This window comes from Mus musculus, chromosome 15 (genome assembly GCF_000001635.26).
Source record: "Mus musculus strain C57BL/6J chromosome 15, GRCm38.p6 C57BL/6J".
Classification (NCBI taxonomy): domain Eukaryota; kingdom Metazoa; phylum Chordata; class Mammalia; order Rodentia; family Muridae; genus Mus; species Mus musculus.
The window spans coordinates 83,783,035-83,809,607 of NC_000081.6; the positions used below are offsets into that span (position 1 = coordinate 83,783,035).

Genomic DNA, 26,573 nt, shown 5'->3' on the forward strand with positions numbered 1-26,573 from the left:
GACTGCCACTGATATTGTTCAGGTTGTGTCTGAAGAGGAGATTAAGAAGTGAGAAGCCGAAGCAACTCCTAGGGGAAGAGAGAAAAAGAAACAACCAGAAAGCGAGCCCCTCTTCGGAGGTGGCACCAGGCAGAAGCAATTTCCAGAGTCATTCAGCTCACTGTAGCAGTCTTGGTGACCTGGCTGGCCAGTATGTCCCTGGCACAAATGGTTTCCTTTACTTCAATTTTTTTTTCCTCTAATGAAAGAAGGCTTAATTATGCTCTGTTTCTATTTTTTCAACACTTATGGGGCAACCCCAATTTCATTAAAACAAAACCGAGAACAAACCCGAAAATCAACTGACAAACAAAAAAGACAGACAAACAAACAAACAAACAAACAAAAAAACCCTTAACAAATCAAGATTATATGTTTGCTTGGAACTCAAATAGTGACTGGAGGTTAGAGGTCTTCTTTGTGGGTTTCTCTTCCATGAACTTGGCCAGTAAAATGTCAGAACCTGGTCATTCAACGTATGTGGAAGCTTGCTCACTCTTGTACTCTGTCTCTGACCCTCTGTCTCCCTCTGTCTCTCTGTGTCTCTCTTTCTCTCTCTCCCCTTTCTGGTAGGTTGTGATCTCCAGGTCCCTGCATTTCCTCACTTAACCCTACAGATACCTGCATGATCACCTGCCTATTGCAGCCTCCCCCTGTCATCCCTTCTCCTGTGAGGCCTTGAGGCTGGGCACTGGTGCACGAGGAGGGACTTTGAGCACCACCGGGCTCGTTCCGTTGCTCTGAGGAGAAATGATGTCTGCTTCCCATTTCCAACAGGCTTATCACTCCCTTCCTCTCCATTTCGTCTTCTTGTCTTTTTTTTTTTCTTTTTAATGTACCGAGCTCCAGCCCGCAAAGCTGCAGAATGTACCACACCTGAGAAATGCAAGCCCTTTCCACATGGTGCCTGCTCCCTCCTCTGTAACAAAGTGCTTTTGGACACTCGGGCATCTGTGGGAAAGGTCAGTGTGCTCTCCCCTGACACGCCCACCCCTGGTTTCCTGCGTGGTCGGGGTAGGGGAGTGGAGAATGAAATTGGCCTTTTTGTAGGTTTGTCATTTGGGCACATTAGTTAATTGATTACACTTTAGAAGTTTAATCCTTAATTGTGAATTTCCAAATGAGCACAAAAAAATTAGACCCAAGCTTGTCTCTGAAGCAGCCCCCCACCCCCCAAAACTCCTGAATGGATCCCTGTCGGTGCTGACGTGGTGATTCCTCAGCGGCGTCTAATAGATTTCCACAAGAGCTTCAGTCCACACTTAATTTCTTCAGAAAGCGGATTTGTGTGTCAAGACACTAAGACCTCCGTGCCTCGCCTCCACCTTAGCCACGTATGTCCCCAACACCCTTAAGTACTGAGTGTGAGCTGTGCGTGTGTGAGTGTGTGTGTGAGTGAGATGCAGTGCTGACTATTATACACTTAACCTTGTTTTCTTTGTGTGTGTGTGTGTCTGTGCATGTGTTGGAGCCACTACCCAGCAGCTTCTCGCCACAGCCCTGCAGATGCTCAGGCTCTAAGAGTTCTGTTTTGATAACTAACACACAGCACTGTGTGGAAGGGAAGAAAAAAAATGAAATGGGTCCTCTCTCTGTTCCTTGCATGATTGTGAATCTGCTAGATGATATGGAAGTCCCGAGAACTGCAGTTGTTTATGGAGCAGAGCTCTGGTTTGTAGATGCATTTCTTTCTCTGCCTGGGCTTTGAGGCTTCTGCCCAGATCCAGGTCCCCATCAGTTCGGTGGGAGTGGAGACTGGTCTGGATTTGGAGATGAGGTTGGTGAACCCACCGAATTTGTGTCTCCAGCAAGGGGAATGAGTGAGTAGCTATTTGTGGCAGCCAGGACATGATCCAGTAAGTAGCGCTCTCGATGGTTCCGGAATAAAAGTACATAATTGGAAAAGGAAGCGTCACTGACTTGGGGGAGGGGCAGCGGAGGAGTTAGAAAGGCAGATTTAAAATCTCGTAGTCCTACGTTCAACAGGGGCCTAGCTAAAAGGTTTTTAAGTAGTAAATGCTTTAAAAAGTCACTTGTGGTTGATGCTCTCTGGAGTGCAGGGTCTCTTTTCCCTCCATCTGTGGGTCTTTGCAGTAGCTCAGCTCTTCAACTGCTCTGCCAGGCCTTGGATGCCAGTTGCTGGCCAAGGTTTCTTGTCAATGGAGGGATCCAGTGAATGTAAAGGGAGGCCAGACGCAGGCCCTGTTAGTTATTTCAGGACCTCGAGAGGCAGGCTCTGAGCTGCACCTCCCCTACCCCACGCCACCCTGTCACAGGGCTGTTTCTTTTACCTTCCTTTGAATTCTTCTGCCTTTTAAACTTATTATTATTATTATTTTATTTTTATACCCTCTATGATAATTTCAGTTCAGCATTAGTCAATGACATATTTTTAATGCTCAGACAAAATAAGGAAAGAATATACAGCCGAAAGTGATGTTTGAGCTAGTGTGGAGAGCACGGTTAAAAAAAGAATCCTCCCCAAACCTCCATGCCTTCTACTTAAAAAGAAAATTATTTATTACATTTTAAAATTTGCGTGTATGTGTGTGTACATGCCATGTCACACACAGAGGTCAGAGGACAGCCTATGGGAGTCAGTTCAGGCCTTCCAGAATGTAGAGCTGTGGGGCAGAAATCTGTTCATCAGGCTCAGCTGCAGGTGCCTATACTGGTGGGGCCAGTCACTCCGAACCCCTCAGGACTTTTCTGGTTAGTGTTACCGCCTGTGTGGTTTTTGTTTTTGTTTTGTTTTGTTTTTTGTTTGTTTTTTGTTTTTGCCTGAGGGCAAGGACCACAGGGAATGTTAGTATGTTTTTTGTTTCTTGGTTTTTGTTTTGTTGTTGTTGTTTTTTTTTTCTTCCTGTGACATTTGCTACATTCTAACAAAAGCCCGCACAAGCAGCATCTCTCCAGAGCCTGCTCTGGGTAGCTTTGCTCTGAGCCAGCACCCAGTGTGATCACTGGCATTTTGGGCTGGCTGGTTAAAGGGGTTGGGGGTGCTCCGCTGCCCTGCTAGCTGTGGTCAAGGCATGCGGGAGAGTAGTCCCGGGAAGATCGACTTGGAGTTCTTGTAGCTGCTGCAGCTGTGGTGACTGCTATATCTTGTTCAGCTGTGGGTGGTTGGCTCTTCTAGACTGGGCACCACTATACTGTCCTTGCTTCTGGTTTTTGTTAAAGGTATCCCTGGAAGAGGTACATTGGTGGCTTTCTGAAATGGTTGCCTCTGATTTTGGCCAGAGGCAAACTTTGCCTTCCCAATTTGAACACTTCTGGGACCATGGCACAGGACCTGCAGGCTGGAATCAGCACCGTCCAAGGGTCATAGACTTTGAGAGGCCATGGTGTAGGTCGAGGTGGGGACTTGAATGATGCGGCAAAATAAATGTAGCTCCAGGCAGTTCCAGTCCACTTGTCCAGCATCTTCCACCTGGCTTCACCAGTTAGGATGACCAGGCATCTCAGCTATAGCTGCTCTGTGTGTTTAGGGGACCCTTCTTGGCCTCTCTTCTTTCTGGTCTTTGGTCCATGAAGGTCTGTGAGCTTCAGAGCTGAGTGGAGGTTTCTCTCAGGCCACAGACTCTTTGCCTTTCGTGTGGGAGACCCAGGGCACCTGCTGCTCCTGCTGTCTCTAGGGCCTTGACTACCAGGCAGGTCCTGTATCCCCAGCTCTGCTATAAGACTAGGCCACTGGAGTCCCGCAGCTGGGTGTGCACTGGGCTGAGCAGTGCTCAGCAGTGCTAGAAAAATAGTCAAGAAGTGTGTACTGAGTGTATCTACCTACCTGCTCCAAGAGATAGAGCACTGTGCTGTGCATAGGGATGAGGGAGGAGAGATGGGCTCTGGGGCCCCCTAGGACTTCAGGCAGAGGAGGGAAGTTGTGGTCATTTGAATATCTCTGCTGAAGTCTCAGAAGTTCCCTGCAGAACTCTGGGCTTCATTGGAACCATCTTATCTGAACGGATGAGATGCTGAGTAAGTACCTACAGTGGGCTGGAGCCTCAGTCATGTGAGGGAGATTCAGAATCTGTACATTTGCAGGAAGAGCCCGGATCTAGAGTAGTGAAAGTTCATTTTAAACATGGGCTGTCAGATGCATAGGTTCTAGATGTCCATTCATACATACATACATCCATCTGTCCATCCATCCGCCCATGCATTCATCTATCCATCCACCCATGCATCCATCAGTTCACAGATTCATCCATCCATCTGTCCATCCATCTACCCATGCATGCATGCATCCATCCATCCTTGCACTCACTCATGTGTGCATCCTTCCATCTACCTGTCTATCTATGCACCCATGCATCTATGCATACACCCATCTGTATATCTGTGCATCTATCCATCTATGCATCTAGTTTCCATGCGTACATCCATCATCCACCTTTTTTTAATGTTGGTTCCTAATTTATCTCAGGTGCAGGACCAGGACCAGTTTTGAGGGCTTTGATCAGGGATGCTTTGTGGGCAGTGGGTGGAGGCTCTGATGTAGCCTAGGGAGGCTTGGTAGAACATCATCTCCACAGCCTTGAGCCAGGAAACAGATGGTCAGCCCCAGGGGCAGAGTGTTGTGAGAAGTGCCTGGGTGAAGGCTCTCTGCATAGACCTTGTGGCCATGAAAGTCCCAGTGGCAAATCTGGGGCTGAGGAGTGAAAGGAAAATGTTGTCCTTATATGTTCAGAGTTGCTGGTTTTCCGGGAGGGCAGCAGCTACTCCTAGAGGGCTGGGTATTCCAGAGGGAGTGGGGCAGAGTGAGTTTTGAGTACCCCCGGAGGCCGGTGTAGAGTGGCTGTGGAGAATCTAAAACCAGCAGAGGGCCAGGCAAAGCTGGGGTGCATTTGTAGGAGCCGAAATGGGACCTTTATTCTAGGAGTCAGCTTTCCATTCAGAGGGGTCTCAACATGACCTGCTTCCCGGTGTCCTGGTCAACACCAGAGAAAGGCTGTCTCAGAAGAAGACAAGACTTAAGCCAGTCCCCAAGTGGAGGGAATGTGTCAATTGGTGCTGGACTAGGCCCAGAACTGTCAAACTTGATTTTCTTACTGGGGCTTTATGGAGAGGAAGACAGGGGACTCCTTCCATCCTCTCTATTACTCCAAGGGGAGACTAGCACATACTAGGAAGTCTGTAGGTGATGTGCCCAGCATCCCACAATACAGCATCACCTGAACTCACGCCCTGTGACCTCTTTGCCCCAGAGACCTGTTGACAGGAGGACCATCAGCAATGTTCTGCTTCTGAGGACCATGGCAGGGGGCATGGCTGGGTCACTCACCTCTCCTAATAGGTGACATATTTGTAGATTCTCCTTTTGTGATCATGCAATGTACAGCACCCTCACTGCATGCTACCCCGTTTCTAAGCTCTGTTTTCTGGAGGCAGGCTACTGTCTGAAAACACATTTTCTGTTTATACATGCATTTACCACATATTCCGTGGGAATGGGACCTCTTTACGTTTTCAGTCTTTTCTGGAAAAGACTTTTATTTTTATCTATCTATCTATCTATCTATCTATCTATCTATCATCTATCGAATTTATTTTGCAAAGGGGTCAGGGACAGCAAGTTGGGGGTGGGGATGTATTTGTTAAATAAGGTGAATTCTTTCCTTCCTTCTTTCCTCCCTCCATCTCTTCCTTCTTTCCTTCCTTTCACCCTGCTTCTCTCTGCATCTCACCTCACCCCTAAAGTAGTCCTGGCAAACCCCCTTCCCCCTCTAGGACCTGTGAACTGCTTCTAGGTCACTCCACTGGACAGGGAGCCAGGACTCAAGCCAGTCAATCACCACACCACGCACACATGGTGCTCTGTTTTGGGGACCAGGTGTGAGCGTTTCCTAGCTAAAAGCCATTTCCGGGGAAGCTCTTCTCCCTCAGTGGACTGCGGAGCTGAATGCGGGTATGCTGGCTGCGGCAGCTACAGCCCCATAAACACGAGATGGAAGCTCAGGAGGAGGCACTGGGTTCCGGGTTTCCTTGGTTTCTCTAGGCAGGACCTTCGGTGAGTCCTCTTTATGTGAAGAACAGCATGGCACAGTAGGGTCGCCGCCTGGAACACTCTGCCTGCCTCTTCTCTCCGAATCTTTGGCTGCTAGGCAGCTTTCCCACTGAGGCGTCTCTGCTGACACCTGCTTCGCTGGGGACAGTGTGTGTGTGTGTGCGTGTGTGTGTGTGTGTGTGTGTGTGTGTGTGTGGTGTCCCTGGACTCCCCTTTATCTAAGCCCAGCCCAGTGTGGCCAGCACCCTGATGGGCTGATGGAATGGGGCCAGTATGGGAAGAGGACCAAGGCTCCTCAGACACCCATCCACTGCCAGGCCTGTGCTGGGTGCTAAGGAAGAATTCTGGCCAGATGCTGTCCATCCGTGCATGCATCTGCCAGTGTATCAGTCTCATCTCTCTGTCTATCCCAGCCACCCATCCATCATCCATCCATCCATCCATCCATCTATCCATCCATCCATATTTTCAACATCTTTGAAGCTTTGTGATGGGAGAGGCTAATGTGAGATCAGAACAGCTTGCCTTTATTGAGCACCTGCTGTGTGCCACCAGGCCCTGTGACAAACAGTTTACACAGGTGTCGTCTTGTTTACTAGGTTGTTTACTGAGGTTGGACTATGGGATTATTGTTCTCTTCATTTTGTGGGTGACCAGAAAGCCTATGGAAGTGTAGGACACACTAGTCACAGCTGGTGGCATACAGGGGTGACTCAGGGAGACAAATGCCTTCAACAGATACCAAGGCGTCTCACAGGACCCCAGCAGGAAGGTCCTTGTCCAAGGCCTTGTCTGCTCAGAGGTGAAGGGTGAGTGGCTGGACAGGAGGACAGTGACTCAGATGGGGAGAGCAGGGTGGGGTGGGGGCCAGATGCTTTGGGCTGGGGTTTCAGTTCTCTCTCACCCACTTCTCCTCTCTCTCCTCTCTCTCTCCCTCTTTTTCCTGTTCCCCCTCTCCCCCCTCTCCCCAACTCCTCTCTTTCCCATCCTTCCTTTTAAAATATCTTTTAAAAATGATTTATTTATTTTTATTATTATGTGCATTGATGTTTTGCCTGCGTGTATGTCTGTGTGGGGTTGTCAGATCCACTGGAACTGGAGTTATAGACAGCTGTAAGCTGCCATGTTGGTGCTAGGAATTGAACCTGGGTCCTCAGGGAGAGCAGCCAGGGCTCATAACTGCTGAGTCACAAGGTCTTACGTAGCCTGGAACTTAGTTTAGGGAAGCGTGATTATGACCTCCAGACCGCTTGTCTCTCCCTCTCCCTCTCAGTGCTTGGCTTACAGGTGGATCTCACCACATCTAGCTCTCCTGGTTTTGTTTTTTGTTTTTTTTTTTTGTTTTTTGTTTTTTTTTTTTTGAGATGAGGTCTGAAACTCACAACAATCCTCCTGCCTCAGCCTCCTGCGACTACAGAGGCACCCTACCTTGCCTGACAGGACTGCTGCCCCTTTCTCTCCATGTTTTGAGAGGCAAAGAGATTACTGCTGTTTTATTTTACCTTGTATGGGGATGATTGAGAATTTTTTTTTTAAGAATTAATAACCCGTTTCTCCTTGCACATAATTAAAATGTTCTCCAGTCTCTAATTTTTGTCATTTTTATAATCTAATTTGTTTTTGGAGTGTGTCGATTCCCTTTCCGAGCATAGAACAAGGGGAATTTTTCTTCCTTTAGTATGTTTGGGATCCCAGTGTCCAGGAACCATTTAAACTACATGATTTTCTCCTTGGTTAAATACAGTGCAAATGGGGCCATTGAAGGGATCTTAAAAGACATAACCCAAACAAACAAGGCAAAACAAAACAAAACAAAACACCAACCAAACAAAACAGAAACCAAACCAAGGCAAACCAAAAGCCCCTTCAAGTCACTGCCTGCTCACACAGTTAAAAAAAATTACTATGAACAGGCATGCGGGAACCGCGGTGTCAATAACCAGGCACAGAGCCACCAGGACAGGATGGTGTCTCACTTGCCGGGGCTGTGCCTTCAGGCTCCACACAGCTGGCTCAGAATCTGCTGCAGGGGAGTTTTAGTCCAATAAAATCACACCTTCCCACTGAAAGAAGAGGAAAGAAAGAAAGGAAAAATAAAAAAACAAGCCCCAAACTATAGAATTCTCACTGTGATTAAGCAGGTTCAGAGATTGACAGATCTGGGATTCCTGGGAGCCGGGCGGGGCTCAGTGTGAGGAGGGAGACCCTCTTACTTTAGTTTCCCTCCACCCACCCCTGGGGGCTACCCCTCTGCCTCAGCCTAGGAATTGCGTTCACGGCCACCGCTTGGAAATCCCCTTTCTCTGGGTGCATCTAAAAGATGTCTTGAAGCTAAATTTATGTTGAAGGAGGAATTTTCATCCCGCAGTCCCCACCTGCATGGGCTTGCTGGGGTGCGGCTGTGTGGCTGTGTGGCTATGTGGCTGTGTTTTGGGGTTTTATGTGGAGGGAATCCTTCCTGTTCCCCATATCTGTAAAATAAAAAATTTAACTTCCCTGTTTACAAAATACCAGCCATTGTCTCGTCCCTAGCTCAGCTGCTCTGTAGACTCCGAGAATCTTGTTGGAGGGGAAAAAAATGTCTGAAGTATTTAAACATGTTGGACCATGCACGCATCCGTCCATGGCATCTCGGCTTTTTTTCCCCCCATGGTCCCCTCCCTCCGTTCTCTCTTCTTTTTTACTAAAGTATATTCATCAAACTGCTGAGATGGAAAGATTTGTAATGAGTTTTTGAGCTGTGTGCGACTGTGTTTCCCCCCCCACCTCTCGTCCCCCCCACCCTCCCTCTCCCTCTTTCTAAATCTTCATCTGACATTAAATAAAACAAATCCCAAACAGATTAACTGTCGCATGGTTCTGCTCCGTCTCTTCAGTCTGTTCGCAGGTCTGGCGGGGGACCCGGCGACGGTCGTGGTGGTGGCAGCGGTGGCGCTGGGAGATGCCCACGGAGGTCCATGTGGCGCCCTAGGTGGGATCCTGGCATCCTGAAGGCTGAAGCCCTGGCCCTGCTCCCCTGTGGCCTGGGCATGGCGTTCTCTCAGTCTCACGTGATGGCCTCTCGACGGCACCAACATGGCCGACTCATCATCGAGGTGGACGAATACAGCTCCAATCCCACCCAGGCCTTCACCTTCTACAATATCAACCAGGGCCGCTTCCAGCCACCTCACGTGCAGATGTAAGTGCAGACGCTCAGAGACCGCTGGGTACAGGGACGTGGGTACCTCCTGGCTTCAGGTCCACCCACAAACACACATTCCGGGGCTCGTGGCCCCAAACGGCTCTATGCCAGGGGATCTCCTCGGCTGAAGTTGGGAGGGATCAGAGGGAAGCCCCAGACTGGTGGCCCCAGGGACCCATGTTGGCTCTTCGTCCTGTTTTATTGGACTTGGTGGATGCTGCAGAAATGTTTGAAAAATGATTGTACTGAGAGATCTAAGATTTGATGATGAAACCAGAAGTTGTGAACCCCCAGTCTCCCTTTTGGGATGGGAGCCAGGGTGGGGTGGGAGGGTGGGGTGAGGTGGAGATAGGGGTGGAGGTTGGGGGTTGGTGGGGGTGGGGTGAGAGTGAGAGGTTGGGGTGAGGGTGGGTGGATCTAGAGGCTGAGTTTCGGCTGTACCTAGGGGTGTGGCTCATGACTTGTAGTCTGACTTCCTCCAACAGGGAGACCGAGTCACAGAGAGGGAGAAGGTCTTGCTGTCAGCCCAGCAGTAGGTTAGGACTCTATATCTGGACTAACTCTCCCTTTGTCTGATCCCATGCGTCTAAATTATCGTATGGAGGGGGTTCAGGCTTCAGCACCCTCTCCTCTCAGTTACTCACACCTTCTCGGTGTCTCGGGTGCCTTTCTGCTCTGGGTCACAGTCACCTTGATCTCACACAGAGGGGAGAGAGAGAGACTAATGGCTTCCTACTGACAGAGCAAGGACACAGCAGCTACACAGGGTGACTGGGTGTTGTGGGGTTCCTAGAAACCCCTCTCCAGAGCATTAGGTTATGCCTGGGGGTGTAGACCCCAAGTCTCCTCTAGAGCAGGGGCCCTACTTCTGAGGAGTGAGTGTGTTTATGTGGTCCCAGCATCTGTCACTCAGGGACAGGGTACAATAAACGGGTGTGGTGTGCCCACTCCTTCCTGTGTAGCTTCCTTCAACCCCACGTTCTGTTCTGGGGAGATACTTCCCTGGGAGAAAGGCATTGACCGTGGCTGTTGTGTGGTCTGGAGGGGAACTCTAGTATGGGAATGCCTATTTTCCCAGCAGCCCTTGTTGGCACGATGCTTCTTTTGGTGGGGGTTTCATTCCACATGGTCAGAAGGTGTAGTTTTGGTGGATATCTCTCTGAGCATTGCCTCCTTCTTGGGTGTGTGTGCACACAGCCTGGAGGATTTATATAGGCTAAATGCCCTGTTGAGGGCTCTTCTTGGCCTTTGGAACCTAGCAGCCTGAGGCCTGGCTTGGCCTGCTTAGGCTCTCTCTTTTGTTGGTAGGACTGGAGAGGATACTGAAGTCCCTGATGCTGGACTTGAGCCTGTCCAGTGGGAATGAGGGACAGTCGCAGGCCCTCAGACAGAGCAGCAGGGGCTGCTGATATGTGTTTGTGTTTGTAGGTGCACACATCCTGGCCTGCAAACTGTTGCTCTGTGGGGCTACCGTGGAGGAGCCTTCTGCCTGGGTTGGGTAGACCCATGGGGACCCTAGCCTGAGAAAAAAAGCCATGTGGATAGGATGATGGGAGAGGAAAGCTGAGGAGGGTCTGTCAATTTTGGGGTGTCCAGGAATGACCTTCTGGATAAGGAGGATTCCACTGAGACTGAGGAAGAGGGGATCTTTGGGAAGGGGTGTTAGGGTTCCCTGAGCCAAGCAGAAGGAGTAGAAGGGTGGAGCCACAGGGGATGGGATGAGGAGAAGGTATCTGAGGATTTCAGAGGTGCCAGCTGGGTATGGGGGTCTGTGTAGGAGAGAGGGGCTAGCTTCAGGCCCTGAGGCCAGACTGTCCTGGTGAAGGGCAGAGAGGGACTGATAGAGACAGTGGCTGCTCCCATTTGACCAGTGAACTATGGAGGCCAGTTGCTGCCCCCCCCCCATTTGTTTCTTTGTTCAGGTTCCTTGGAAACAATTAGACAGCTTGTTGATTAGAAAAATAAGCTGATCTCCCTGGGTAGGGCTCATGTCTCTCCATGCCTCAGTTTCCCCAGCTGAAAAGTGCTGTTTGTAGTGGTGTCGACTGCGCGTTTGTCTTCATGCAGTGGAGCCACGTGAGTGGCTGGTGGTCATTGTCTTTGCTTGACTCCAGCCTGGGCGTGGAGCTTAGTGCTTGAAGTGATCTGAGGCAGTTGCCTGCACTCACTGGGCTTGTGCCTCAGGCACCTGCTGAGGAGGAGCAGCAGGTCCTATGAGCGTGTCAGTGTGGGACACATGTAACCCTAAAAGTCGTGGAGAAAAAGCATGGTGGCTTTCTTGTGGTTTGGCTGGTGTCCCTCGTATCTGGACCTCTCTCCTTTGGCCTGCTCTATAGGGATGCCTCCTCAGGCAGTGGGGGCCCTGGATTTCATGAGCAACGGGCCTAATGGCCACAAGGGTGTGGGCAGGGCTTAGCAAGGAGCGCAAGGAGGACTTCCAAAATCTGGGTAGGCCCTGGGGCCACTACCTCCTGTCCCTTCCATTTAGACTCTAGATCTGAGGTCCGTAGACTGTTGGGGGATTTTCCTGGCAAGTGGCCACTAGGCCTCCAGGAGACATATACAGGATGATTGCTGCTCCCTGCCTCGTGATTCATCACTGCCAAGGGCTTTGTCTCTAGGGGTGAGAGAGCAGTGGTCCTATTTAATAAATACACAATTTATATTTAATAATAACAGTGACAGTTCAACGTGGCCTCTGATTGAGCTGATTTACTCAGCTGCCCCTGAGACCCTGCTGGTAACTAGTCTGTCTTTGCCTGAGTGATGACTGTCTGGAGCTGGGGCCTGTAGCTATGGATCCTGGGACTGAGAAACCCCAGGGGCTTCTCAGGAGAGCACTCCAGGCATCAAGACTGTGGGCATGCAGGGGTAGCAGTGGGCAATGAAAGGGAGGGACGGGCTACTGGAGTCTGCCATGAAGTGTCTCTGGGGTGGAGATAATTGGTGTTAAGCAAACAACTCTTCCCCTCTGCCCTTTTGGGGTCACTGGAGATATGGAACTGACCCTTTAAATGTCATCTGGGCCCCTCAGGCTGTGCTGTGAGCTGGAGAATGTAGAGAAAGGATTGGGCGAGCAAGGCTAGGAGGAACCTTCTGTGTCTGTCCCTGTCCTGGCACTTGACTGGGATCGTACCCGATCCACTCTCTGCAGAGGAAAAAACCAGGACTTCTGAAGGGGAGTGCATAGAACCAGGACACCCACTTGGCCCTGTGCACTGAGCAAGGCCTGCTCACTAGCTGAGAGGAAGAGGGCTCAGCCTGGAACTGGGCAGGGGCCAGGGGCAAAGCAGGAGGAGAGGGCTCAGCCCTTTCCTGCATGCCTGGGCCCAGACACAGCAGCTGCTTCTGCTTCTTGAATCTTCCATCCTTCCTCCTGCTTCAGGTCTTGTGTGTGTTTGTGTGTGTATGACTGTGTGTGCATGTGTGCACATGCGTGTGACCATATGTGTGTGCATGTGCACGCATGTGTGCACATGTGTGTGATCAGGTGCATGTGTGCATGTATGTGTATGCTTGCTTGTTTGTGCAAGTGTGTGCATGTGTGTATATGATATATATGCATATTTGCACATGTGTGCCAGTGTGCATGTGTGCACGTGTGCGTGTATGTGTGTGTATGTGTGTGTGTATGCATACACATTGGAGGCCAGAGGTCAGTCTCAGGTGTGCCTCCTCAGGAGCTGTCCATCTGGATTTTGGAGACCTGGATCTTACCGCTAAGGCTAAGTCCATCCTGCCTCCACCTTCCCAGCTGGGATTACAGGCATGAACCTCTGTCTGCTTTTCCTTTCCCTCGGGTCCTAGGGATTGAACTCAGGTTTTTTTTTTTTTTTTTTTTTTTTGCTTCTGAGGCAAATGCTTTCCTGGCTGAGTCCTCTCTGCAGCCCTACCCTCAGATCTTTGCTTAGGCTGTTCCCTGGCTTGTATAGCCCTCGATCCTGTGCACTCCGTAGACATCCTGTGTGTGTCACTCTCCAGGAAAACCTCCAAAGCTCCCTGCCCTGCCCTGCCCCAGATGTAGATACTCTTTTCTACATGGGCTTGGTTGCTAGGCATCTCTGCCCCTGCTGTGCCTGGGCCCTAGTACAGCAAATGGGAAGAAGGAAGGAAAGGGGAGGGAGGATGCATCCTGAGGATCTAGGAGGGTCTGCAGCTCAGAGCTACAGCATGGAGGGCAGCAGAGTGTGCCATCCCAGCTGGAAGGACCAGCAAGCTGAAGGCTGGGAGGAAGCAGGAGGTACAGGCCACCGGATGTGCGTGGGCAGGTTGGCCAGGTCACCTTGGAACCTGCCCGTCTCAGGCAGAGCACCAGACAGAGACAGTCGGGGCAGTTGTGTGGCATGGAGCTGACCACTCACGGCCTGACCCGGTCTCCAGTCACAGGATTCATTTTCAGAATCCTCAAGCAACACAGCCAGTGCTCAGTTCCACGGCTGCATGCATTAGAGGAACCTCAGACTTCAGAGCACCATGTTTTTCTGGGGCAACTGAGGGGCAACACATGAGGCCTTTGTGGGTCCTTGACACCAGGTATGTGCTGTCCAGGATGGCTTTGGGAAACAGTTGAAGGCACTTTACCCACTGAAGCATCTCCCTAACCCCCTGCTTCCGTGGCAGAGACTGTGGGTGAAGTAGCCTCTCCCTGAGCCTCAGTTTTGTCATCTGTAAAAGGGGAATGCCAGCAAGAAACTGGGAAGAAGGTTGAGAGAAGGGGAAGAGAGCAAATGCAGAGACACTGCTCAGTCTATGCTGAGCTCCCAGACGCTGGGAGTGAAGCTTGCTCTCTTTTCTTGCAAGGTTGGGCAAACAGCTTTGCTGCAGAACTGAGCTGGGGAAAGGAGGCTTTAACGCGCTCTCTGGGGATCTCTAGGCTTCTGTCTTCACTGTGCTCAGAAGCCTCAGGGTGCAGGGAAATAAGGTAAAGTTAATTAAAGAGCTCTGGCTCCCACAGCCGCCCCTGTTGATGAGAGCCCTTGGCTGCCTGGTGGCCAGGTCGCCTTCTAAGGAGACCGCTGGATCCCACCGTGCTCCCAGTGTCTTCCCTCTTCCTTTCTCTTGATCTTTTTGAGGTGATCTTTATAACTTTATGGCATCTATAAAGTCTGTGTGTGGTATGTGTATTTGTGTGTGTGTGCATGTATGTGTGTGCTGTGGGTGTGTGCATGTATGTGTTGTATGTGTGTGTGTGTATGTGTAGGATAGGGTGTGGTCTCTGTGTGTGGTATGTATGTGTGTGATATATATGTGTGTGTGCATGTGTGTGTGTTGTGGGTGGGGTGTGTGTATGTGTATGTATGTGTGTGTGTGTGTGCATTTATGTGTGTGGTATGGATGTGTGCGTGTATGTGTTGTGTATGTGTGTGTTTGTGGGGGTGGGGGTGTGTATGTGTATGTATGTGTGATGTGGTGTGTGTATGTGTGTGTGTGGTGTGATGTGTGTATGTGGTGTGTATGTGTGTGTGTATGTGAGGGGGTGCATGTGTGCGTGCGTGATGGGTGGGAGAACAAATGGATTTATTTGGTTTACCCGAGTTCCTGTGTCCAGTGTGATCTGCTGTGGTCCAGTCAGCACTGTCAGGATGGGCAGGTGGAAACCTCCCCTGGCTCCCAGCCTGCTAGACTGCCTTGGAGAGAAGATGCTGAGTCCCAGAGGGCACAGGGAAGGTGAGAATTGCCAGGAGGTTTCCATTCTAGAGCTGTTCATACGCTGCCTCCTTCTGGACACTTCCAGGAACCCAGAGCAGCGGTAGTTTTCTCTGATCCTCAACCCTTCTGCTGCCCCATTACAACTGGGAACCACAGGGTCACATCCTAGTCAAATCGGTAGCTCTTGGTGGGCAGGATCCTAGCCTGTTCATCCCTCTGGTCCTCATTAGGCTTGGAGGGGGGAGGGATCCAATTAGGTCCTCAGGACTTGTGCTAATTGAACACAGGATGTGTGGATGGAAAGAGGAGACAAGAGCCCAGCTCCAACCCAGTACCAGCCCAGCGTCAGCCCAGCGCCTTCCTGGCGGCCCATTACTGGACTCATTTGGAAAATTTCTCTGTCTTCCCAGTCAGCTTAGCTCCAAGCCACTGGGGCTCCATCTAGGCTTAACAACCCCCAGAGGGGACCAAGGGTGCTTCCTCCTGTGGTGCCTGAGGGATGGGGAGAGGCTGGAGTGGTTCCTCCACCTGCTGCAGATCCAGCAGGAGGATGCTTCGTGCACATTAGCATGCTGAACCCATGTCTCTCATAAGGTGTTAATTAAATTTCTTCGAAGTATATTGTCTGAAAAAAAAAAAGGATAATTAGAAAGATGTCTTTAAAAGTATTTATGTAACTGATACGGTACTGCTTTTGGTTTGACGCATAATTAGATTTAAACACGACTCCTCCAGCGGCATACTCGTTTGGAGAGGGCTGCTTGTTGAAATGTCATCGTGTTGTTTTTAAGCGTTGGGAGCCTGGTGAAGTTACCAGGATGCCTGTACGCTCTGTGAAGAACACAGGATGAGTGGCTTATGGTGGGGTCCTCAGCCAGCTGCTGGGGCTCCTGGGAACCGGGATGTAGCTTGTGCTATGCTCTTTTCATTTCTGGAATGTTCTAGCTCAGGTGCAAACCCAGGCCATGGGTTCTGCTTGTGTCTAGGTGACAGTGGCTGAGCTGGATGTAGAAACCTGGTTTTCTGACTGCAGGGGTCTTTGTCTTGCGCAATCCCAGAAGGCTCTTGGTATCAAAATGACCGAAACTATCGCCGGTCTTTTGGGGCCCCTCCTCTGCTGTTCTTCTTGGAGATGGGACTTCTGCATTCTTTGCACTGTGATGAGTGCTGAACTCAGGACCAGTTTTCTTGAATGGATCAGGGATTTCAGACTACACAGTGTCAGCGCGGCAATAGTGCCCCTGGGGGTGAAAGATGGTTTTGAGAGGCTGAAAAAAAAATCTGACTTCTAGCCAAAGCAGAGACAGCTAGCACAGGAGACAGTGTTTCTCCATTGAAATCTCCATAGGCCCAAACGTTGTGAGCAAAGCCGGAAACGCTGCTTTCGTCCAGAACAGCTCGGCTGTAATTGTAGGCGCTGTATGTGGTCATGATGATCAGACACATTCATGGTCGTCCTCTGAGATTCCCATGTTGCTATGACAAAATAAAACCCCCCAAAACTCAAACAACAACAACCAAAAAAAACCCTCAAAAACAAAGAAACCAAAAAATAAAACACAAAAGAAAAGATAAAAGCAGATGAAGCAGCTTAAAACAGGAAGGGTTTATCTCGGCTCACGGTTCGAGGATACAGTCTGTCATGGCAGGGGGAGTGGAGGGTGGGGGATGGGAGGGGAGCATTGTGGCAGGAGCAGGATGCAGCTGGGTCACACTGTGCCAGATGCCAGATGACAACTGCTGCTCACCTCTCCTTTTTAAAAATCAGTCTGGAACTCCAGTGGAGCCCCCTCCATTCAGGATGAAACCTTCAGGGGAAATATCCTTGTAGGCCCTCTCAGGCCTGTGCTTTCATGGCGATCCAAAATTCCACCAAGTAGACAGCAAAGATGAACCCTTACACCACGGGACAGGGGAAGCTGAGGTGTAGGGGACAAGGACATTTTGCTGGGTCCTCTAGAAGGCTCATGTTCAGTTGGACAGTGATTTGATGGGGTGAGGAGCATGGAAGGGCTATATTCTGGAGACCCAGCACCTCACAGGCTCACAACCCTGTGACCCCAGTAACCTGCAGCCTCTTCTCTCCCTACAGGGTGGACCCAGTGCCTCACGATGCCCCAAAGCCACCTGGCTACACACGTTTTGTCTGTGTTTCTGACACTCACTCAAGGACAGATCCCATTCAAATGCCCTACGGCGATGTGCTGATCCACGCTGGGGACTTCACGGAACTGGGGCTCCCAAGCGAGGTGAAGAAGTTCAATGAATGGCTGGGTAGGTCTTGCATGCTGAGCACACTTGGTGTGCTTGGGAGGATGTTATATCTGGAGCTGCCCTCTCCTATCTGGGTCTCATCCCTGCCCTGCCCTGCCCTGCCCTGTCCTGCACCTTCTGGGTCTGGGCCTATCCACCACCTTGGGGAGCCTTCCCTGCCTTCTCAGACCCTTCTCCCGTCCCACCTGGGGCCCCCCTTTCCAACACTGATCTTGACTCTGACTTGTTTGTTAGTCTTCGGTCATGGAGACCCTCCTAAAGGGGCTTGGCTCCCTTGTGTCTGGTCCACATGTGTGTTCAGGCCTGAGTGCCTGGCATAGGTGCTCACAAAGCAACTGGTGAATGAATGAATGAATGAATGAATGAGTGAGCTGGTGAGAGGCGAATGGCTTTCTGGGGACAGTGATGCCAGGGACGGTTCTCTACTCATATGCTTGTGGTTCATCCTCCAGCTAGGACAGCCCTCTGCTCTCACATGGGTGAACCCATGTGGATATAGGCATCTAAGGCTGTGCTTTCTGTGGCCAGCAGCTGGTGTGTAGGCAGAGGCAGAGCCTGACCCTGCAGGTAATGGCGGGCACAACTTTGTCCAGGTGCTTTTTGTTTTCGCTAATAAAGAGATAACCTAGCATGCTCCTCTCCCAACACCTAGGGTAGGGACTTGGCATGTTGTGGAATCTGTGGAAAAGTCACAGTGAGGTGGCTCTGTGTCTGCCTTGGGGAGGGGTGGGCAGATGGATGGCTCCTGGGTAGCCTGGTGCCCAGGCCTGCTGTCCTGGAGAGGAGACTTAGATGTGTTGATCCTTCCCCGTGGGAAGCTCCCCTGTGACTGCGACTGCGGCTGCCAGAATTTACAGTCCTTTGCAGTCCCTGGGTGTGCCACGGTGCAGCTGGCTGGGAGCTGTGGAGCAGGGGCTGGCCATGAGGTGGGTAGCTGCAGCGAGTGAAAGGCCTGGCTCTGCCAGGGGAGACAAATATTTACAAGCAAGGCTTTGCTTCCACTTGGCAAGCTTGGCATTTTAAATATTGATTTTTTTTTTCAAATGGGAAATTTTAATCCAGCCTCATTTGGGCTGGAGACACGTGAAGGCTAGGGTAGGGGAGTGTGTAGCCAAGGCCAGCAACAGCCAGGTGTCTCCCTGGCCATGCTCTGGGCTGCCTTCTTCATGGTTCTTTATGTCCAGGTGAGTGCTTTATTTCTTTGCTATGAGTGACAAAAGATAAGAGGCTCTATTTGGCTGGGTGAGGATCACCGCAGGCCAGACACTTGCCATGTGCCAGGCCCTGTGTGGCAGACTCTTGTTTTGTCGAGATATTTCTCTTCGCACCCTGTCTTGACAGATGAGAATTCACGGACCCTGCAGTGGGGCTTAGATACTTAGCTGAGTGGTCGGTGGGTCTAGGTCACCAAGGGATCAAGGGAGCATGGGAGTGGGCTGTGGCTTTCTCCAGGGAAGGGAAATCTTCAAGGGGGGGGGCTTGGGTTGGAGGCTTGGGCCTTGATAGAAGCGTTGAGAGTCTCAATAGGTGTGGTCAGATGGTTTGGGGGCAAAGCATGGACCCTGAAGTTTTCCCTCCACAGGGTCTCTTTTCCTTGGCTGCCTTGAAGTGTTTGGAGAGCCCAGGACTGTCACTGTATAGGGTGAGCTGCAGACTGGAGAGCAGGGAGATGCCTGCTAGTCTTGATCCAGGGCCAGGGCCAGGGCCAGGGCCAGGGCCAGGGCCAGGAATTAGCCACTTGGTGAAACGGTTATTGGTTTCTCTAGAAGAGAGACTCCCGAGGGCTTGGAGATTCAGACTGGGAGGTGAGAGAGAGAGAGAGAGAGAGAGAGAGAGAGAGAGAGAGAGAGAGAGAGAGAGAGAGAAACAGAGTGCATGTGTATCTAGCACGTGTTTCCTGAGCATCTACTCTGTACCCTCCTGTGCAGAATCACCTCCTTGAGCCCTGATGACAGGAGGGAGCAGCTTTTGTTAGCTCCACTCTGTAGAGTAGAAACGAAGGTCCAGAGAAGCGAGGCAACTCGCCCTAGTTCACACAGCTAGTATGTGGCAGAGTTGGGAATCAAACTCGGGCAGTAGGACTCTGCAGCAAGGCTCTTTGCTGCCTCTCTCTCTTAGGAGTAGTAGCATGTGTGGCTTCACCATTTGCAGCAGACACCCAGGGTCTGCTTCCTGGGCCAGACCGTGGCAGCTGAAGGTCTTTTCTGACCCCAGTTATCCCATTTAGCATGGTGGTCGGGCTCCCTTTGCCTTGTCCACCCCCAAAGACAGATTGGAGGTGGGTGGGAGAGACAGGTGAGCTCTGTGGACTGGAAAAGTGCGGAGTGCGTGTCACAGGTGCTTCTGCGAACTGCAGTTTGCTATATCAAGACTCCCCTAGGACAGGAGGGGGGCAGGCTCAGAGGAGGGAGACTGTGCAGAGGTGAGCTGGCAGGGCTGGCTGTAAATTCATGTCAACCGTTTCTGAAAGTTCAGAGACTCCGTTTCCGAGTGTTGACGTGTGATCTCTGCAGTCAGCCGTCTCTGTAGACAGAGAACAGACCGCCAGAAGAAAGTGTTCTTCTGATTCATCCATAGGAAAGTCAGCATGTGTCAGGTGCAGAGACGGTGGAGAGGAAAGGTCCCCGGCCCTGCTCCGTCTGGTGGGAAGAGGGTTGACAGAGAGAAGCAGGAATCTGCTGAGGATTGACCTGGGGACCCAGGGATGTGGTACTGCAGGTTGGGCGGTCATGGGACATCCTGCAAAGGTGACCTCAGACTAGGTTGGAGGGTGAACAGAGAGTGGAGAAGGCTGTGGGCTAGAGGGGGCATGGTTGCCATAGGCTCTGAGGTGGGTCAGAAAACAAAATGGATGCAATTGAGGAGAGCTGGCAAGGAGGTAGGGCTAGGATTCTAAACGTGATGGAGGCTTTCTGATTTGATAGGGTGTGGCAGGGGGGTCCCCATGGCTTTCCAAAGGCAGATCTGGATAGTGAGTCAGGGCGGCAGCATCACGGGCAGAAACTCTGGAAGGTTCCAGAATTGCCATCTGGGTGGCAGGATCAGGAGATTCCCTTCTTCACGGCCCCGCTTTCTCCCAGTTCCTTCAGGGGAGCGAGCGCTATTCTGCAGCAGGTAAAGTCAGAGCTTCTGGCTCCGAGGAGACCTGGTCTTCCTGGTGGCTGGTGCTGTGTGCCTATCCAGGAGGGATGGATGGACAGCATGGACAAGAGTCCCCCCTGGCTATTCAGCCATCCCAATGTACCCAGAGCCTTTCTTAGCCTGCAGGCTGTGTTACCTCCCACATCCTGGACCTGAACCCCAGGCAGGGTCTTCGCCACCTGCTGGCCTCAGGGATAAGATGTGAAGTTCCATTCCAGGCCAGTTCCTGTTAGACAGGAAGGAGGTGTGAAGCTAGCACAGAGACTCAGTGAGACAGGCTGAGGTACCGCATGCAAGGATGTCTGTGTTTTCCTCAGGACGGGTATCCATCAGTGTCCTTGGAGCGGTGCCGTATTTCTTAACTGTCCCAGTCAGAAGTTAAGAAATGGCTGAGGACATTGCCTCAGGCAACTCCGTGATCAGCAGGCAGCACAGAGTCCCTTCCCTTCCCAAGGTTGGTTAGTTCAGAGTTCCCCGGGTGAAGACACCAGGCGGGATTCCTATTGGGAAAATACCAGCTCATAGCTGGGCTGCCTGGGACTGCCTCCTGGCTCCTGACTGGGGGCACATGGCCTTCATTCCCTTTTGCAGCTTCAGGTCTCAGCCTTGGCATGTCCTAGGGTGAGCAGCCCCTTCCTTCCCATCATCCCAGCCCCCAGCCTCTGCTCTGTGTACCTGGCACCTCACTGACACTCCTGCAGAGTTCTCCCTCCTGTGTTCTGGGTCCCCTTTGTTGCTTTATCATGTCGTTGGAACCCCATCCTGATCCATGGTGTGTGTGTGTGTGTGTGTGTGTGTGTGTGTGTGTGTGTGTGTATGCATGGGGAGGTTCCTTTGTTCTTCCTCTCAACCACAGGCAGTGCCCCAGCTCTTATCCCACCCAGACCAGTGGGATACTTCCAGCTTTCTCCAGGGCCAATGGATAGTTCAGGCTGCCCCAGACCCCTCCTCACAGGCATCACTAGGCCTTTAGGCTTGTCTTTACTTTCCAGAGCTCTGCCCCACCCCCATGCCTTGTAGAGCAAGCTGCATCTTACCACGTAACTAGTGGCTGGTGGCTGCCTGTCTGGATCCTAATGTCATCATCTGTCCTCTTAGCCCGCTGGCCTTCTCCACTCACCTACTGAATGGGTGTGGCGCTGGGTGAGCCAGCCCACCTGGCTCCTGTTCATCCTGTGGGCTCCTGTGGGCCCCTGAAGGCCTGAAGATGGAGACCAGGCTAGCTCAGCCAAGGCTGCTTAGTCTTGAGCATGGAGGCTAAAATCAGAACGAGGTTTGTGGCGGGCACAACGAACCAGCTGATTTAGTCACTCGGCCTCGGGCAAAGGAGGAAGACTGGGAGGGGGGGCTTAATGGAGTGTTTAGAAGTTATAATTAACTTTTCCTGGCACCCTGGCATCGAACGATAGAGAAGACAATATAAAAGGGGGCCAAGGATTTAGTTAAATAGAGCTCCGTCTTCTGCAAGGAAACCCTTAATTAAAATCTGCGAGGGAGGAAGTGGGGGGTTGGTGGGAGGAAGTCTAGATTTACTGCAAACCCGGGGTCTGGATCTCGCCTCATTTGCGATGTCGCTGTGACCGTGCTGAAGGCCCAAGGCCTGCACGTTTCTGTCTCTCTGCAGTTCAAGCGGGTGGAGGTGCAGGAAGGTTGGCCCTGCCAGCCCCCTGTATAGTGGGTTCAGCTCATGGTCTACACAATCTAATTATTCCTGTCGAAAAATGTTTCCGACGATGCTGTAGTTGGATGGTCCTCTTCAGTCACCCCTGATTGGCTGTCTCTGGTTAGGTGGTCCCTGTTGTCCCTCACCTCTTAGGAGGCCAGTCTTGGACTTGGATGGGAGGGGCTCCGTAGCTCACGGCTTCTTGACCTGAGAAGTTGGGCAGATTCCCACTTCCATCTGATTCGTTTAGTTCTTGATTTCTTATCTATCCTCTCTGTGTCTCCACGCCTCAAGACATGAGGCTCTCCACTCCCGAGAGTGCTTCTGATCTGTGTGTGCATCTGGTCCCAACTCCAGCATCTGGCCCTCATCTCTCTCCACTCCCACAATGGCTACCTGGTTGTACTTTATGGCCACTTTAGCCCAGTAGCCGGAGGGCATCTGCACTCGGGGCTCAGGTCCTGTAACTGCCTGTGTGGTAGCATGGTCTGGGCTCTTAGTGCTGGGGTGTCAGGATGGGTGGGCCTTATGCTTATGTCAGGACCCAGAGAACTTGAAGTCACGTCCCTGGAGCCACTTGTGGCTCTGTTCTAAGCAGTTGGTTGACCACCTCCCGTTCATATCAATCAAATGAGAGCCCTGAACCTTGGTTATAAGACTAGAATTTCCTGGTCCCATCCAGGATCCCAGTGCAGCTGGGGTCCACAAGTCTTGTGGTGTCTCCACCCCAGCGTAAGCTAGTAGAGGGGTCTGCCTCTCCCACCTCGCTGTGGAGACAGACAGGGGTCTTCATTCAGCCCAGTGGATTCATCTCCGTGCTCCCTGATATGAAGATTCTATGACAGTAACATGGAAGTTTTCCTTTTCACCCCCGAGGTTGTGACAGCTTACCAAGTGAGAGGGTGGAACCATTTAGTAACTGACAGAAGAAGACTCCAATCAACTCACAGAGTTGTGTTAGCTAACTGAGGCGGGGGCTGCCTAGAAGGACCCTCTGGGAGGGGCTGGAACTGAGAAAGATCTAGCTGTGAACTTTCTGCTGCTGGGAGCCCAGATGCAGGCCACTTGTCTGCAGTCTCTGGAGTTAAACCTTAGCTTCATTGAGGTCACCAAGAGCTTCTGAGGGAGGGACAGGCCACACTGTTCTAGGGATCTCCACTGGCTGCAGGGTGGAGATTGAATACAATGCAGGAGACAGAGCCTGCTGGGCCTGGGAGGCTGCAGTTAGTGCTGGCCAGAGGCCATGGTGGCTCAGACTGACCCAGCAGTGCAGAGGCCCAGGGCCAGGGAGGAGAAACTAAAGGTGAGACAGGAGAAGACTGATGCCTGGTCCTCGCATCAGCAAGGACCATTGATCAGATGCTTGCTAAGAGGGTAAGAGGATAAGATGGGATAAAGTTCCTGTGGGGACACATTAGTTAAAAAAAATAATCTAACCACAGTATGTGCTCAGACTCACAGCAGCTGCCTTTGTAAGCCTGCTCAAGACCAAGCTAGTCAACACTCTAGCACGGGGAGGGAGCTGGGGGGGGGGGGCTTGTTTCTGAAGGCCCCTGTCTGCATGAGGAGACATTTGTCAGCTGCAGGCAGGTGGGAAAGGGAGAGTCATTTTTCTTAGGGGCATGGCCCCTGATAGGTTGTAGTCACTCCAATAGATGGCCCTACTAAATGCATTTGGACAGCACTAGTTGAGCACAAAGGAATAACGAGAAAGCAATCAAGTAAGCAAGCAAGCAAGACAGACAGATGGTCAGACCAACAGACAGAAGGACAGATAGACAGACAGAGGGAGGGAGGGAGGAAGACGGGGGGGGGCACAAAGTTGAGCATAGGGGAATGATAGTGGGGCGATAGAGGAGGTATCATTAAAATTTATTTCATTCCTATATAAATATCTCAAAGAATAAATTTAAAAGAATAGCCGACGTACCTTCTTTTCTTCTTGAAAGCTAACAATAGTGATTGTTGAGTGTGTACCTTAGCTAGATAATTGGGCTCTAGTTCATTCTGTTGCCCACTACATCAGTGTTCAGACATTTTCAGGAGCTGAGACTCAGGAGTGAATATTACAGTTGTTGTAGTTCACTCTTGTTTCTTGTTGATTTATTTAATTTGCTTTTTTTTAAAGGCTTTTAAAAATGTCCCATGTCCACTTTGTCACATGAGGTCATTTTTATAAAAGTATGTGACGTGTGTTTTTTTTTTACCCACCCCCTTTTTTTACAATGCATATTATTCTGTGTGGAGAGGTTTCTGTGAGGTCACAGACAAGTTTGTGGGGTTGGCTTTCCCTCTCTACCTTTATGTGGTTCTGGGGATCAAACTCAAGTTGCCAGGTTGGTATGGCCAATGTCCCAGCCCCATGAACCATTACAGGGACCACTCTTTTTCCCACTGTGGCCTGGCATCCTCTCTGGTAGCTTTGCCGTCAGACTCTGTCAGGCAAGGCTTCTGATGGGGTCGCTGTCACCAGCTTGTGAGAGAGTGACTGATGGGCGGGGCCAGTCTAGACCACTAGAGTGTGCCTCATGCTGTAGGGGTTGGGATTCACTTGAAAAATAATTTTCTATATTCTCTATTTAAAAAAAAACAACAACCGTACAAAGCCAAACTGTATTTTAGGGGCTAAAAGGGAGAAAATTAACTTCTAATAAAGATGAAAGAGCTGAGATCAGAGGTTGTAGTGGGCAATTTTGGCTAGCCATAATTACAGTATTTTCATGTTAATGCATAAGCCCCTTGAAAGGTGTGCTTAAGCGCTAATTACCTATTTACAACAGAATGGTTTCTCAAATGAAATGAGACCGGCAATGGTGTGTGTGTGTGTGTGTGTGTGTGTGTGTGTGTGTGTGTGTACTGTGGTCCACTGTGGTATATTTTATGGTTTTTTTTAAGGACCATAATCTAAAATATCTCTCTTTAAATAACAGCAACAACAATTATAACAAAAATTAAGTTTGAATAAGACAATTGTATTCCTCTAAGAGCTCCGGACTCCCAGCAGTTCTAGTATGGCTTAGGGTTTAGTTTTTGCTTATTTGTATCTTGTCTTATGTCAGAGGGTTTAGGATGTCTTACGAAACCAATAATGGTGTAATAAAAACACTTCAGTGTTCATGATGATTTAAAAACAAGCACCTGAAACCTGAAGTATCAATGCTTGGGCTCTGTGAGTGGAAATTGGGGTTTGAGCTTCCCGGGGTTGGGGTGGGGCACAGTGGAAATGGGGATTTGCCAATGTCGGCCCGTGTGATGTCTCTTTCCACTGACATTTCTCATTTAGTTCTGGGTTCACCTCCAGGGTTCCACCGGTGTCTTTCCCTGTGGGAGGATCTTGGCAAAGGATTTTATGTTTGGATAATCACAAAAGTTTGTTTAGTGTTTTCTAGTGTATAAAACATGTCCCTTTCTGTCACTCATTTTGAGCTTCCTGTCCCCCACACCACCCCCGCTTTCTTTTGGACTGATTGAAGTCCCCTGCTGGTTTGGGAATTCTTTTTTACTGCCTCTACTTGGTTACTCATAACATCTTCACCTCCTATAGATAGTAAAATCAATCAGCGTGCCACCACTGTGCCCACAGATACCAGCCTCGCCCCTCCTGTCACACCCCTTTCTGCTCTGCCCCCTCCTGCCTCCTCCTTGCCACTCTCTCACAGGCATCTTTACTGCCCAGAGATTCCACTTCTTGGCAGTTTTACAGCCCATCCCGATGGTCACCCTTCGTACACATTTTCCAGTTTTCAGGGTCTGTAACTCAGTAGGCACTAGGTGAGCACCTTGTCTGGGTTCGACTCCAGACACGGGGGATTCAGCTGTGAGTCTCTGTGAAGCCAAGGGAGAGGGCAGAGCATGCACAGCCAGAGCTGTGAGAGAGCAAGGTGGTCTGGAGCAGAGAGCATCAGGAGAGTCTAGGACCCACTGAGATGAAGGTGGAGCAGAGTGGGTGGCATGGGTACTGATCCTGTCCTGGCACATTCTGGGCAGGTACAAGGACTAGGAGATCCACTGAGTGGCTGAGGGAACATTCAGGGAAGCCAAGGCCCAGTGAGGGTGGGAATGAAGTCCAGGAAGTGAAAGCTTCAGGCAGGAGGCACTTTGGTGGGCTCGGGCATTGGGTAGTGTTTAGACTGTGGGAGGGTAGGCTCAGACAGGTTGTGGGACTGCAGGGAACCTAAGACTAAAGCTTCTACACGCCGGTAGCCGAGTTTCCATTTCATCTAGTCTATACACACCTCCCTGACTCCACGGTTTGTGCTAGATTCTGAAGGATATAGTGGCAGGAACGGACTGAGACACCCACTCACCCCAGAGGCATTAAGACAAGAGGAAAAGAAGACCAGAGGATGAGAAGACAGAGGAGGGTGATGCTGGGACCAGGTTGGACCATTTTGACTTAAGACCTAACTCATCTGCCTCCTAGTTGTGGCATGGGGGACAGGTGACTGTCCTCTGCAGTGATAAATGTGTTGTTCTTCCGGTTGGAGGATACAGTGTGATCGTGACATGTGGTCTGACCTTCCTTCTCATGTAGGGCTCATCTACACTAGTTAGCTCTTGGTCAGGGAGTGTGTGTTAGTCAATGTTTTCTCAAGACTGACAAGAATACCTGACAAACC

At 50.7% G+C, this 26,573-nt stretch overlaps 1 protein-coding gene across 9 annotated transcripts in view; it reads left to right on the forward strand.

Moving 5' to 3' along the window:
* Positions 1–26,573, forward strand: part of Mpped1 (metallophosphoesterase domain containing 1) — a 79,016-nt gene that overhangs the window by 3,563 nt on the left and 48,880 nt on the right. For 4 of the 9 annotated variants that reach the window (XR_003951367.1, XM_006520819.2, NM_172610.3 and 1 more), the window contains exons 2-3: positions 8,920–9,224; positions 16,969–17,150. Coding sequence is in view for 7 of the 9 variants with exons in the window: in XM_006520819.2 (XP_006520882.1) it covers positions 9,001–9,224; positions 16,969–17,150 (406 nt within the window). In the remaining 2 variants the exon portion in view is untranslated. Of the gene's footprint in view, positions 1–884; positions 1,374–1,794; positions 1,896–1,937; positions 6,047–8,919; positions 9,225–16,968; positions 17,151–26,573 lie in introns of those variants that run through there. The other 5 variants (NR_152841.1, NM_001359132.1, XM_017316573.1 and 2 more) reach the window with 4 other exon arrangements.